General features: G+C 37.8%; 2 protein-coding genes across 5 annotated transcripts in view; both read left to right on the forward strand.

The window, feature by feature from the left end:
- nid1a (nidogen 1a) overlaps positions 1–12,548 on the forward strand; it is a 54,985-nt gene extending 42,437 nt beyond the window's left edge. The window contains exons 15-20 of one of the 2 annotated variants that reach the window (XM_051647822.1): positions 843–969; positions 1,964–2,135; positions 3,677–3,834; positions 4,173–4,296; positions 6,968–7,080; positions 11,965–12,548. In XM_051647822.1, coding sequence (XP_051503782.1) covers positions 843–969; positions 1,964–2,135; positions 3,677–3,834; positions 4,173–4,296; positions 6,968–7,080; positions 11,965–12,095 — 825 coding nt within the window. In that variant the 3' untranslated portion in view covers positions 12,096–12,548. The remainder of the gene's footprint in view (positions 1–842; positions 970–1,963; positions 2,136–3,676; positions 3,835–4,172; positions 4,297–6,967; positions 7,081–11,964) is intronic. The other variant, XM_051647823.1, reaches the window with a different exon arrangement.
- A 1,145-nt stretch (positions 12,549–13,693) lies between these two features.
- Positions 13,694–15,771, forward strand: part of lyst (lysosomal trafficking regulator) — a 121,495-nt gene continuing 119,417 nt past the window's right edge. For 2 of the 3 annotated variants that reach the window (XM_051647799.1, XM_051647800.1), the window contains exons 1-2: positions 13,694–13,728; positions 14,224–14,449. In XM_051647799.1, the coding sequence (XP_051503759.1) occupies positions 14,369–14,449 (81 nt within the window). In that variant the 5' untranslated portion in view covers positions 13,694–13,728; positions 14,224–14,368. Of the gene's footprint in view, positions 13,729–14,223; positions 14,450–15,771 lie in introns of those variants that run through there. The other variant, XM_051647801.1, reaches the window with a different exon arrangement.

A 15,771-nucleotide genomic window follows, 5' to 3' on the forward strand; every position in this document is an offset into this window, starting at 1 on the left:
GTTTGAGTCAGAGTATCTCTAACCCACACCTCCAAACTCGTTACATTAATTGGATGCCAGGTTTGCCAACTCCTGACTAATCAGCTTTTGTTGGCGTCATTAGCCTAGGGGTTCACATACTTTTTCCAACCTACACTGTGAATGCTTGATATATTGAATATGTACAAGAACAATACAATAATGTGTGTGTTATTAGTTAAAACAGATTATGTTAATTATTGTAACTTAGATGAAGATCAATCCAGATTTTAAGACAAATGTATACATAAATGCAGGTAATTCAAAAGGGTTCACATACTTTGTCTTGCCACTGTATATCTGTGCATGCTTTTGGAGTATTACTTTATATCTCACAATTATTTGTGAGATAATGAGGTAAATATAAGTGACACAAATATTACTCATTTCTTTGCATATTGATTTTGTTTAGCAAGACATGCAGCACATGTACAGAATTTATCTTTTTAGTGACCCAGATTTCGCCTCTTCTGCATCATTGTGTACAGTACTGAAGGAAATCATGTATTAAGATTGCTCTACGTCTCCATCTGTTCTCATTTACTGCTCACATGCGAACATTTACTGTAATGACTAACAGTGAAACCCTATTAAACAAGATTCAACCATGCATTTATAACAAAACTGGCATGAGAGTCATTTGACTCACTTGCATTCTGGATATGTGGTCACATGTTTTGTTTAGACATCTTAAGAGTTCACAGACAGTGAGAGATAGATATATGAATCCTTGAGGGCAAAATCGTGCGTTTTCGTCTTCCAAGAATTCCATGCATGTTTGTGTGATGTTAAAAGTCTCTTTGATTTTTTTTTTGTATGTGCAGGAGAAAGTGGTGATCGGGATCGCTTATGACTGTGTGGAGAAGATGGTTTACTGGACAGACATCAGTACTCCTGCCATTAGCAAAGCTAATCTACAGGGAGGAGAGCCCATCTCTCTCATTAAATCAGGTTGGCTTAATTCAAATCAATTGAGAATTGATTTGGTTAAATAAACACCGGTCTACACTGATGCGTAACACAGCTACTCCAGCCATTTTACTTTTCCTTTCCATATGAAATAAAATACATGTATTTTTTATAATCAAACATGCAGTTTTTACATTTTATCCATTATATATTTAAATAACTTCTGACCGTTACACTAAAGCGAGCTTGTGACATTTTTGGTCTCTGTTTCAAACAATACATATATATGCAGTAGTAGCCAAACTATTATTATGTGTAAAATTATTCATTATTCTAAAACAACTCATGCAAAGTCAATTTGAATGATTTTCATTTGAAAATGAAATTATTCAAAAATCTATTATTTAAAATTATTGTATTATTTATTTTGTGATAATAACCAGCTGACTGTACAATATCCTGCTTATTACATGGCTACCTGCAAAATAAATAAATAAATGGACATGAAATATTGATTTGCATTAACAAATTATGTTATTATGTGGGAAGAAAGAAATCGCGGAGTCTCCAGAAACAGCTGAATTCCACCTACGGTTTGTGTCGGATTTTGTAAAGTGTTAATATTGCGAAAACGACCATCTGACTGCTCATTATCCCACTTATTACAAGACGACTTGCCAAATAAATTCATAAATAGACATAAAACATTGATTTGAAATTTGAATGAGTTGTAATGATTTTATTTGCTTAATTTGTAGATATTGCAGAGTGATACAATAAGTAGGAAAGATGACTCGCAATACTCAGATGACTAGTCTGATATCACTTTATCCCCAGATGTGCAGTCATTATTCAGAAATATCACACCACTAAATGGGTGATTGACCAATCAGAATCAAATATTCTGGAGAGCCGTGTAATAATCTGAGATAACACAGCTTCAACACTTCCAGTGTAGACAAACTTAAGGTGATTTTAACAAGTTGCACAGTCTGATATTGGTTGAGGACTGATCTCAGACTGATTTTTGTTGCAGATCTTGGCAGTCCTGAAGGCATTGCTGTAGATCATCTTGGCAGGAACATGTTCTGGACAGACTCCATGAAGGACAGAATTGAAGTTTCCTCTCTAGACGGAGCTCAGCGGCGAATCTTGATTGACAGAAATCTTGTTAATCCAAGAGCCATCCTCACTGATCCAACCAATGGGTGCGTGACTAATTAAGATAGCATCCAAAAGTGACACTCACCAAGCATCAAAAGCAAGATAAATAGGCTTTGGAGAGTAAATCAAATACGCACCTGTTGGCTTGTAAATTTATTAGCAACTGCAAAATTACACTATTATTTTTACAAAATATTACAGGTTTAAATAGAACTGTAAGAGAGTCAGTCTCACCCTCACCAATGTAAGTTATGTGCGCGATTCAAATCAAACCATCTACTGAAGAAAACGTATGTTGCGACTTATGTGTCTTTTAACGAGAAATTTATGAAATTTAAATGTGTGTAAAATTTGGACCCTGGATACATTAGTACAACATTAATTATGTAAGTTGATTACTGATTAACTACTCTCTCTAAGCATTATGTATCTGAGTGATTCCCAAAGTACAGGTAACTTCCTAATTATTATGTTGGCTTGACAAAGCCTACAAACATGGTTTAGGGTTTTTCCAAAATCCTTAAGCCAAGATCAAAATGACTGTATCAGTTGTTAAGCCCTGGGTATACTTCCATTTTGACGTGAATGCTCAGCATCAGTCGAACGTGAGCCTGTCAAAGTATACTCCATATAACTGTGCACATTCACAGGCGGTTAGTGCATGCACGCTACGACTACTATGGGACACCGGACTTTCTTTTTGAGAGTTTAGACTTCAGACTCGAGTTATATAAATGCAGGTATCTCCAAACCTCCACACACACACATGCTCTTGACTTGCACATCCACTGTTGTTGTTTTTACCTTCATCTCCTGATGTTTATCTGCGATTACATCTTCTTCTAGCACTTCTTTGTGACAGCAACGGCTCAAAATGTAAGTGTTGCCACCTTGTGGACCCACTAATTAGTGCAAATGACTCCAGGCGCATGCGCATTCTACGCTTTCAAAGACACGCTGTTAGAAACATCGGGCTGCGTGCGTTCAGTGTTTCCGCACTCAATTAGTGTACTATGTCATTTCTAACTGATCAGACTTACGTTTTTTCTATAGTGAATGATCAAAAACCCCAAAAGTCCCATTGACTTGCACTGACGGGCCAATATTTAAACGTTCAGATGGGCCAAAACTATTCAAACTCCAACTGTCATAAATTGAATCAATCAAATCCATCCATCCATCCATCATTTAGTCAGTCTTGACTGTTTGTCTTACTGTAATGTCTGTATAACCCAGTGGTGGACTGGCCATTGGGAGAACCGGGACTTTTCCCGGTGGGCCGGCCATGAAATGGGGCCGCTGTGTTATGCAGAACACGCCACAAAATGGAGCCACGATATTCGGAAGGGGGCAGCGATATGCAGAAAAGGACAGCAACCCAACTGCAACTTTTGGGCCAGTTTCTGTGTAAAATCCCAGTCCGCCCCTGGTATAACCATCAAACATTTAAAAGTAGTTTAAACTAAAAGTCTTTGTCCAGCTAACTTCAAAGTTTATCTTGGTAAACTTTACCTACTCTATCTAGTTAAAAGTAGTTGCAAAAAGAAGTAAAATGTTTTTAACTAAAAGTATATTTCTCCATCAGCTACATCTACTGGGCCGACTGGAACAGAGACTCGCCCAAAATCGAGATGTCTTACATGGACGGCAGCAATCGAAGGGTTCTGGTCAAAGATGACTTGGGTCTCCCCAACGGTTTGACGTACGATACGCAGACATCTCTGCTGTGTTGGGCAGATGCTGGTATGACTGTAGTTTAGAGATCTGACTAACAAATCACATGGTGAGAAACATTTACTAGTGTAATAATGTTAAAGCTGCTCTGAGGGAAAACCACTATTTTTGTCACTTATTTAGATCATTATAACAGTGCCACAAGCTACATTAAATGCCTTGATTTGCCAAATCTTTTGTTTTAATTGGATTAATGAGGTTAAAATAGTGAAAGGTTTTGGGAAACCTGTTTGGAAACAACTTTTGTTTTTGTTTTTTTGCGATTTTGTTTGGTGCCACTAGTGGTGCAGAGATTACACAGAGAATACACACTTCGAAGATGATGAAATTTTATGTTTTTGATGCAGGTACACATAAAGTTGAGTGCATGAATCCACACCAGAGCAGCCGGAGACAGCTAATGGAGGGAATTCAGTATCCATTCGGAATGACTACTGATGGAAAGAACCTCTACTACACAGACTGGTTGAGGTTAGCTTCTCCTTTAAGCAGCCAAATGCCTTAAAGGGTCAAGAAACCCTAAAATGCATTTTTTGAGACGTTATCAGATGTGTATCAATACGTGATTGAAAACAATGATAACACACATTATTTTTAATATTAAGGGGAAAGATAATTGTTCAATTTCGTTCTTCCGGTTTAAAAAACAAAGTTGAAGGAATGTCATTGCGTTTGTTGTGGATGCATCTTGAGAGATGCAAAGAATGTGAGCAGCTTTATGAAGGGAATTTATTCAGAGACATGCAGCTATGATATGCTTCATACTATAATGCACTTATGAGCCAAAACATTATGACCACTCACAGGTTAAGTGAATAACGTTGATCATCTCCTAACAAGGCCACATGTCAAGGTCTGGGTAGATTAGACGGTAAGTAAACAATCAGTTCTCGTAGTCAACGTGTTGAATGCAGGAGAAATGGGCAGGAGTAAAGACCTGAGCGACTTTGACAAGGGCCAAATTGTTAAGGCCAGACAACTGGGTCAGAGCATCTCTGAAATGGCAAGGCTTAAGGGGTGCTCCCGGTCAGCAGTGGAGAGAACCTACCGACAGTAGTCCAAGGAGGGAAAACCACAAACCGGCGACAGGGTGTTGAGCACCCAAGGCTCATCGATGCGCCAGGGCAATGAAGTCTATCCCATCTGGTCCAAACTGACAGAAGGTCTACTGTGGCACAAGTCACAGAACATTTTAATGATGGGTATGGGAGGAATGTGTCACAACACACAGTGCATCGCACCCTGCTGCGTATGGGGCTGCGTAGCCGCAGACCGTTCAGAGTGCCCATGATGACCCCTGTCCACCGTTGAAAGTGCCTACAATGGGCACGTGAGCGTTGGATATGTACCTTGGAGCAATGGAAGAAGGTTGCCTGGTTCGATGAGTCCCATTTTATTTTACATCACGCGGACGGCCGTGTACGTGTGCAGTGTTTACCTGGAGAAGTGATGGCACCAGGATGCACTGTGGGAAGACGACAAGCCGGTGGAGAACCCTGGGTCCAGCCATTCATGTGGAAGTCAATTTGACACGTACCACCTACCTAAACATCGTTGCAGACCAGGTACACCCCTTCATGGCAATGGTATTCCCTGATGGTAGTGGCCTCTTTCAGCAGGATAATGTGCCCTGCCACACTGCACATATTGTTCGGGAATGGTTTGAGGATCAGTGGGATGTGCTGGACCAACAAGTCTGATCCACGATAGCTCCACCTCGCAACTTACAGGACTTGAAGGATCTGCTGCTAATGTCTTGCTGCCAGATACCACAGGACACCTTCAGGGGTCTTGTAGAGTCCATGCCTCGGCGGGTCCAGTGCTGATTTGGCATCACGTGGAGGACCAACAGAAAAGATGCAAATCATTCAAAAGATGAAGTTATATGTCATCAATATCAGTTAACTTCCACGATTAAGGACAGATTTCTTGTGAATTGAGTTCACAACTGTTCCCCAGACCACCTTTTCAAGTAAACAAACCAAACTCATTGCCACACCAAAAACTTTAGTATGTGAAAATACAAAGTTCAACTATATTTAGTTCAGTGATCAGTTTTGTCACTTTCTCTGAGAAACATTTGCTTTGTAAATCAAAATCTGGTCCTGACATTTTTATACACTGAAAAGCTGCATAGGACAGTATTAAGAACTTCATTGCTTAGAAGAGGGAAACAAAATTGATCACCTCCAGGTAAAAGCGAAATCTGGTTTTGATGTAAAAATGATTTAGGGAATGTGACAACGAGAGCAATGAACTTATCAAATGCCTCGTGTTCATCTGTGGAGATTTCTACAAACATGCATTTCTCCCCAAATGTACTTTTAAAAAGTTATTCTCACTCCTAAACAGAAGGTATTACAGATATATTATGCTCCCTTTTGAAAAGACCAGCATTGCTGGTAACCTGGATATGTTGTGTTAAAAAAATAGTGATTCTTTATGGATTATCTATGCTTGGTTTACAGCTTTCAAAGGCTAAAACTACCAAGGTGGTCGTTTAGGATGGTTTGAGCAAGGTCAAGGTTCAATGTCCTAAACCTCTGAACTCAACACCTCTCTGTTCTTCTGAGACCTTGATGTGTCTGTTTGCTATGGACGGTCCCTTAACAGCCGCATGAGTGGTTTCTGGCACTTTAACCCTGAATGTGTTTGCTATGCGGAGGGGGCAGGGTGAGGTCAGTGGGGGACTGTTTAAAGGCTTGTGGAAGCTGTGTTTAATTTCATGGCCTTTTTGGCGTCTATGAGTGTCTGTTGTCAAATGGCCTCCCTCTGATCCTCCAACAGACCTTTCCCCTCCGTTAAAAGAGTTTGGACAGAAAATGGGGTCATGAATGAGCTTATTTTAGCTATCTGAACAACAACAACATTCACATTTACATATAGCTTTGGCCTGTAGTGAGTAATGTATCTTCATGTATAAATGGTTGAAACTCCTTTAAAGCCTGTCAAGAACATGTCTTGGTCCAACTAAAAAGAACGAAATAAGAAAACTTAGTTTTTTTGCATTGTGACATTTTCATAACAATTAGAGCTGTGTCATACAGTATACATCACATACGACAGTATTCCTATGATGAAAAGATAAGGAAATAAAAGATCTCTCCTATCTGAACGGATCATGTCTATTTATATCGTACAGGGGCTCTGTAGTTGTTATGGATCTCCATGCTGGCACAGAGGTCGATGAGTTCCAACCCCAGAAACAAACACGTCTCTATGGGATCACCACTGCACACGCCCAGTGCCCCTCTGGTACGGAATTTCCTCTCATTTCAGTGTTGTTTAATGTACCTAATCGTCAAGGCCATGCACAGACATTTTGGGGGGCAGGTGCTCAAGCCAAAAAAAAAAGTATTATTTATAAAAATAAAGCGACATACAGTAGCACATCTTTTACTCACATCTTTTTTTATTTCAACACCCATACACTCATGCAAATGTTTAATACTCAACAGATTTCCAAGAGCCCCTTATCAGTGTTTCCCACAGGATTTAGTGAGATTGTGGTGGGTGGACCTCGGACCCTCTAGGGGTAAATGTTGTACATTTTAAAGTTAAATGCATCAGTCTGGTGCACTATGAGAGCAAAATTAAGAGGCTAGATCTATGAAGAACTTTGTGCTCTTGTACACAATTTTGTGCTCTAGTAGTAATTTAATCATAAGCACATTGGTTGTATAGATATGAATGGTGATGACACGACAGAAAAGTCACACCCACAAAGCATAACCGAGATGGAGTTTAATACAGTTCACAAATAGTCAAAACACAAAATCAACTACACTAGAGCATACATTTGAGCCATCAAAGAAATGAAGCAAAAGTGGTTACCTGTGTTGAACTTGCTCCTCAGATGCTGACTGGGAATGAGAGATGCTTTGCCGAAGCAATGGTGCAAAACACAACGCTATAGATCTTTTATGTTATTATGAGAAGTTTAAAAATATTTTTGGTTCATTATGACACTGTGGCGGGACAAATTAGACGGGCCGCCACAGTCTGCGTAATTAATGGGAAACACTGCTATCTCTACATTTATCACAAGAACAGGCAACAACAAAGAAATCAATGCCACATTGTGCATGCTTTACTGGTCTATAAAATAAATAAGCATTCAAAATCAACAAATCTTTACACAGTAAAGTAAAGATTCCTTTATGGAAATTGATTGTGACTCAGTATGACTCCATTTTCATGAGTACATCTAGTCATTAGTCATTATTGTTTCATATATATTGTACGGAGCCCCTTAGAGGACAGGGCGGGAAATTTTTTTCTGAAATAGTTTTGCATGCCCTCGCAATATTTTGTGTTCCCTCTCAATAGTTTTGCATGCCCTCGCAATACATTTACCATGGTTTTACTACAGTAACCTATTTTAACCATGATATCCATTGTGAAACCATAGTGATTAATACAGGAAAACTAAAACTATGTTAATAAAAATCATAATGTTGTGGGTATTATGGTTTTACTATAGTAATATTGTGGTAACACTTTAAAATAAGGTTCTATTTGTTAACATTAGCAAACAACATTAGTTAACATGAATGAATAATACTTTTACAGCATATTAATCTTGGTTAATGTTAATTTCAACATATGGTTTTTGAAATCAAAAGTTGTACATTAGGTAATGTAACATGAAGTTAACATTAACAATGAACATTTTTATATTTATTAACAAAGATGAATAAAAACTGTAAAAAATATTTTGTTCATTGTTAGTTAATGATACCTAACATTTGTTTACTAATGTTAACAAATATTGCTACCAATATTTTAGAGTGTAGTAACCATAGTTTTACTCTAGATTAACCATGGTTAATCTTGTGGTTACTATAGCTTTACTACAAATACCATGGTATTTGCAGTAAAATCAAAATAACCACAAAATAATGATTTTTATTACCATAGTTTTTGTTTTCCTTTATTAGTACTATGGTTTTACTATGAATATCAAGGTTAAAATATGGTTATTTTAGTGCTGTCAGTCGATTATTTTTTTTTAATCGCGATTAATCGCTTAAATTTTTTTTTAAACTTAATCACGATTAATCGCAGATTTTGAAAGTGCTGAAATGTGACACTATACAGTATATACTTATTTTCTTGTCAAACTGTATCTATTTCCATCTTAGGAAGAAAACAAAACAATATGTAGCAATATAATGCTACAACACCTGCATCACGCGCCACTTTGAACACCATGCGCCTTACATAGGCTGAAAAATACTTGATTTCTGTCACAAGTCCCATCTGGGCTTGTTTTGTACTTTAAATAGTGCTAAGAGCTCCTTTCTCCATCATTTTATCACTGACAGGAAAGCACTGTCAGAGATTATTTTATTTAATTAGATAACCTCCATGGCTCTATCATAGGAGAGAGCATAACGGTCAACTTTAGCGTGTTACGGTTAAGACAGTTCCCCATAGAATGTTTATGGGACCGCCGCATATGCTAAGTTTGAAGGCTGTCATTGGTAGAGGGGCTCTGGTGCTGTGGCGTGTGCGTCAGTGTAATGACTCCGGGCGGACACATTACAAAGTTTCTGCCCTTCACACAAGTGTTTATGCTGTATTAACAATAAATGCGTTAATCGCGATTAAGAAAAATTAACGTGTTAAACGCTTTAAATTAATCGCATGCGTTAACACGTTAATTCTGACAGCTCTAGTTATTTTAGTAAAATCATGGTACATTTATTGCGAGGGAACGCAAAACTATTGCAAGGGAATGCAAAACTATTTCAGAAAACAATGTCCCGCCCTGTCCTCTTATAATATTGTACCTTTGTTAAATGTTAACTGAATTTTATTGACTTATGAATACGATGCTAAATCCCTGAAAGCACACATACATCACTCAGACATCTATTTAATGTGTATGTTTACATTTGGAAGACATATTATTTAGGTTGTTTGCTCATCTACAATACGTCTACAAGACGTTTCCTCATCAGATGTCTTATGAGACGTTTATGATTGTAAATGTTTGTAAATCTGATCTTTTTAAGATGTTTAGCAGATGTTAATTAGAACACGACCCAGACAGCACATGTACTGTACATCTTCGAGATGTCTGTTTTAGATCTTTTCATCTGGAAAGCATCATAATCTAATTAATATCTGCTAAACATCTTAAAAATATCAGATTTACAAACATTCTTAATCGTATACGTCTCTAAGACATCTGCTGAATGTCTTATTGACATTCGAGACATAACTATTGACATACATCTTATAGACGTATTGGAGGTGAGCAAGCAACATTTTTCGGGGGATGATTTCCAGATTAAACGATCTAAAACAAATGTAACCATGGTGTCTCCGGCATGGGAGGCAGGCGCGATAACGAGGAGGCTAAAGGCTACAGCCTTTAGTGTCAGTCACTAGTGTGCCGCTAGTGCGCCTCTTGAGGCCAGGGGAAAAAGCTTTACACACTGCACAGCTACCTACCAGCTGGCTACCGTTACACTCACCCCCCTAAACCTCACTCCCATCTGGGTCACGGCACCACTGTTACCGGTCCTGCTTGACCCCGTACCGAGTGGCATTCGAACCGGGGTATCTGGCATGGGAGGCGAGTGCACTAACGAGAAGGTTAAAGGCTACAGCCTCTAGTGTCAGTCGCTAGTGCGCCTCTTGAGGCCAGGGGAGCGAGAAGATTTACACACTGCACAGTTACCTACCAGCTGGCTACTGTTACACTCACCCCCCAAACCTCACTCCCATCTGGGTCATGGCACCACTGTAACCGGTCCTGCTTGACCTGCTCCAAGCGGTATTCGAACCGGGGTATCCGGCATGGGAGGCGGGCACGCTAACAAGGAGGCTAAAGGTTACAGCCCCTAGGGTCAGTTGCTAGTGCGCCTCAAGGCCAGGGGAGTGAGGTTTACACACTGCACAGTTACCTACCGTTACACTCACCCCCCCTAAACCTCACTCCCAACCGGGTCACGGCACCATTGTAACCTTCCTGCTTGACCCGCTCCGAGCTGGATTCAAACTGGGGTAACAAGGAGGCTAAAGGCTACAGCCTCTAGTGTCAATCACTAGTGCGCCTCTTGAGGCCAGGGGAGTGAGGTTTACACACTACACAGCTACCTGCCAGCTGGCTCCCATTACACAGACATCTCGGACAGGTACATGAGCTATCTGGGAATATTACACATATGAACAGTTGTTCAGGAAAGGTGGGAAACTTGAACAAATCAAGACTTTTACAACGTTCATAAAGTTTAAACCAGAAACATATCGAATTATATTTATAGCCATAGACACGGATTAAAACGTATGTACAGTCTCTTCTCTTTAGATTCCCCAGTGAACACGAGACACAACATGCATTGTTGTGATTTTAATTCTGATTTGTGAATCGATTCGCAAACCAACTCGTTAAGACCACTTCCCGAACCGATTAAAAAGTGATCAAATGGATCAAAAGCTTAAACTCGATTATTTTGCTAACTGGACAGCACCCAAGCCACGTGCGGTTTACATTTGCAGCTGTGTTATTTTTCGCTGTGTTTGGTCGCAAAAGTAACGAAAGGGTGTGGAGAAATGTCCCAGAGAGTACACGTACATCTGGGACATTGTCTGTTTTAGATCTTTTCATCGGGAAAGCATCACAGTCTAATTAACATCTGCTTAACATCTTAAAAAGATCAGATTTACAAACATTCTAAATCATAAATGTCTCAAAGACATCCGACACATAACAATTGACATATGTCTTATAGATGTATTGCAGATGAGCAAACAACATAAAAAAAATTCTTCCAGATGTAAACACGCACATCAAATAGATTTCTGGGTGATGTTTGTGTGCTATCAGGGGATGATTTCCAGATGAAATGATCTAAAACAGACATCTCAAAGATGTACGTGTGATATCTGGAAATATTACACATATGAGCAGTTCTTCAGGAAAGGCTCGTTCAGACGCAGTGTTAGTTTCCGGGGTGTGGACAAATGTAGGCTATCAAAGTAAAAGTAGCCTACTATTCATTTTCTTTTCAAAATATTGTAAAGTAAAAGTGCAAGTGAACAGAAATACTTAAGTACTTCGATATGATATGCCTCTGAATGCACCATTAATTCAGCTAATGTCCTATGGTAACATTTTCCCGCCAGGTCAAAACTACTGCTCTGTGAATAATGGAGGCTGCACTCACTTGTGTTTGGCGACCCCTGCTGGCCGCTCCTGTAGATGTCCGGACAATGCTGTAGGAGTGAGCTGTGTGGAGAGGGACGGCAGGAACTGAAGAGAGAATTATACAAATATCCAGGGATAAATAACATCTAATCCCATCACAACTGTTCATCAAATTGTTCTTCTACACCACACACTTAACTGTTGTGAAGTTCCAATAAAGCCATATTTTCACTCAGTATGCAAGATTTGTAAATACACCTGTGCCTTAAATAAGTAGATTTGTGGTGCTTTGAAGAGCCATTATGTGATTATGATAATTGTGAATTTATTTTTGGGAGTTTTGTTAGTCCCATGAATAGTTGAATGAGCATTATTGCAATTCACCAAAAATTTAAAATAAACCCCTGCTTTTAATATGATATTATTACCCATGTAACTATACTGATACTATTCTTTATGAGTTAAATGAATACATATAATAATGATAAAATCGTGAAATACCCTGACTGAAATAAATGTTTACACATCATGCAACTTTTCAATAAAACAGATTTTACTTAAATACTGAGTTTGACCTAATTAATATATCTGCTAAGAAATTAGCCATAAGTTTAACCACACAGATGTAACCACCAGAGGGCAAAAGCAGCCAACAAATCATCAGAAACTGGTCTTTCCCCCTACCAAATCATTTTTTTTTTAAACTTATGATTATGCAGTAAATTGCATCTTTAATTTGCATTCTTTCTTTTTTATTTTTTTACGTTTTTCGACAAATGTCAAATGTGATATCAAATGTGTTTCTGCCACTAAACATTAATAGTGAATTTCCATCCATTTCAGTATGCTTTAGTAATTGGAAATTGCTGATATATATATATATAGTCTTTAACAAGCACCATTTGTGTGTGTGTGTGTGTGTGTATATATATATATATATATATATATATATATATATATATATATATATATATATATATATATGTACACACACACACAAATGGTGCTTGTTAAAGACTAATATATATATATATATATATATATATATATATATATATATATATATATATATATATATATATATATACACATAGTCTTTAATAACCACCATCTGAGTTAAGATCATGGAAGTAAATTAAATGTTGCAATGAAAAATTTAAAATGTATTTTATAATATCATAAATGTAAGTATAAGCATACATTAGTTATTTGAAAATATGTATTGGAATAATTATATAGAAAGAAATATATTTATTTGTATTTGCTCTTATTTAGGATATGTGATTTATTCAGCTTGATTTATCAGTAAGATAATGTAAAGGAGGATGGATATATGCACTTAAATAATGAATGAATCTGTACAATTAAACGATGACGACATGGAACACATAAAGAGATTTGTGTGCTAGACACGTGACTCATTGTGACCGGTAAACATTATTCTTTACTGTGAGCCACTGCGCAGTAGCGTCATCACGTGAGCCCCGCCCACAACACGGAACAAGCGTCGTAGGCGCTTAAGCCCCGCCCATACAGGGGGACACGATTGACGTCATACGAATGACCGGTGAGAGGGAGCGTCCTCTGAGGCTGCAGCTTTGATTGACAGGAGGTTAGAGTCTTTTCAACCAATGGTGACTTCATATTCTGTTTAGTGGGCGTTATTTCCTGTTCTGTTTTGCTTGACATTTTTTTTCTCGTTAATTGCTTGTGTATGTGTTAGAAGCAAGACCGGAGAGAAGGTATGTATATTGCAATTGTATTTTACTGTACACCCCTTAAATGTTGCGTTGAAATGAAAAACATGTATATGATGATTAAAAATGGGTGGTTGGCATTTTTGCTGCCTCATATTTGACAGAAGTAAATCAATGAGAGCTAGTCTGCGTTTGCGTGAAATGATCCAGACAAATGCAAATCCACAAGTCCCTTTCTGCAGATATAAGCTAAGAAATGCTTATTGTTATCGATCAATGGCAGTTATTCGACACCGAAGCTAACAAGCCTCAACTTGTATATTATAACAAATACATTGCTTTTGCGTCAGTGGTCTACTTGCACTGTTCAACTTGACAAACTGTCAGATGGATGTAATGGAATAAACTTACCGAAACAATTTGCACCAAAGTCAGCTGTCATTTTTATCATTATATTGTAGATGAATGATTGTGCGCGCAGCCCACTTCGCGCCAAACGTACATTCAAAAAAACAGAAAAGTTCGTTTTCATCTCTGTAGGATCTAACGGTTTAAACGGACATTCGAATGGACATCACAGTGAAATGATGTGGCGTTCCCGCGCATCCAGTTCAAATTCAACTGCTGGATTTTAGTTTCTGTTACCTGCTGTGGATGAACCGGAGCCGGTGGCGCTCAGCTGAACATGGCCAGTCCACACCTGGCTGATCTGTCCCAGGCCTGGGAGAAGTACATGGACTGCCGTACACAGGGAGCAGATCTACAGGTAAGAACTAACTAACTAGAAAATGGAAGTTTGACTAGACAAACTTGGTATGTTGGTTAATGGGTGTGACTAAACTTCATTAAGTCTTTAAACTTCAATTTAAACGATTCATTAATTCAAATTCTCAAGATTGAGAGTTCATTACTTTTTATCAGAAGAATTAAATCAACATTAACATTTTATGCCATAATATCTATAACTAGGACTATATTATAGAATATTAAGAACTTTATCAGATACAAAAAAACAACAACAACAAACTTCGAGGGCATTTTTGCCCCATAATTTGAATTTCGGGGGTATTTTTTGTCATTTTTGCCGCAAGCCCCTCTAGATTTATAGTGCTGGTTGTATTTTATTACTAAGTAATTAATTACTGTAATTAAATTACTTTTTCATTGAAAAAAAAAAAAGTAAAGTAAGGGATTACTGTTAATTTTTCAGTAATTTAATTAGTTACTTCTGATGTAATTGCATTAAATACTGCATAGACTCTAGAACAATTCTATATAAAACAATAGTGAATTTAAAATCAAAATTTAACATCTAATGTTAAAATGTATGTTTTCTAATTTAACGCGGCCCCTTAAATTCTTTGGCCAGTTCATGAATAATTTATTTGATTTTATATGATTTATTTGAAAGAATTAAAAGAACAGTTTCAAGTCTATCCTTGTATTTTTCATCTGGTCGAGGTTGATAAGGGTTTTAGAAAGAAATTAGTAATAAGTAAATACTTTTAAGACAGCGTAATTAGTACAGTAATCTAATTACACTGTATAAAATGTAATTAGTAGTTCGAAAAATCTATTAAAATAGTTTCCTTGCACATTGAAAACATGAGCGTGTACGCAACTTAAATGAATAGTTCACCCAAAAATGAAAATTTGCTGATAATTTAGGCCATCCAAGATGTATATGACCTTCTTTCTTCATCAGAACAGGATTTAAGATTTTTAGGAAAGTATCCCAGGTTTTTAGCTTCATCCAATGCAAGTGAATGGACACCAATATTTGACGGTCCAAAAAGCATATTTAGGCAGCATCAAAGTAATTCACGCGACTCCAGACGATTAAGTAATGTCTACTGAAGTGAATCGATACATTTGGGTGAAAAACGAATTGCTAATTAAAACTTTATTAACTTCAAAAATCGCTTCCCGTAAACACTCAATGCCTCCCGTCGCTGTCACGTGACGTCAACACGTTGGCGTGTTCACGTGAGAATTCAGAAGTTCCGCTCTGTTTACCACAGAGGAACGTACTTCACGCGAGAGGTCAATCCAAACAGCTACAGAGAGCTGGCAGAAGCGGCGATTTAA

This window comes from Myxocyprinus asiaticus, chromosome 21 (genome assembly GCF_019703515.2).
Source record: "Myxocyprinus asiaticus isolate MX2 ecotype Aquarium Trade chromosome 21, UBuf_Myxa_2, whole genome shotgun sequence".
Taxonomy (NCBI): domain Eukaryota; kingdom Metazoa; phylum Chordata; class Actinopteri; order Cypriniformes; family Catostomidae; genus Myxocyprinus; species Myxocyprinus asiaticus.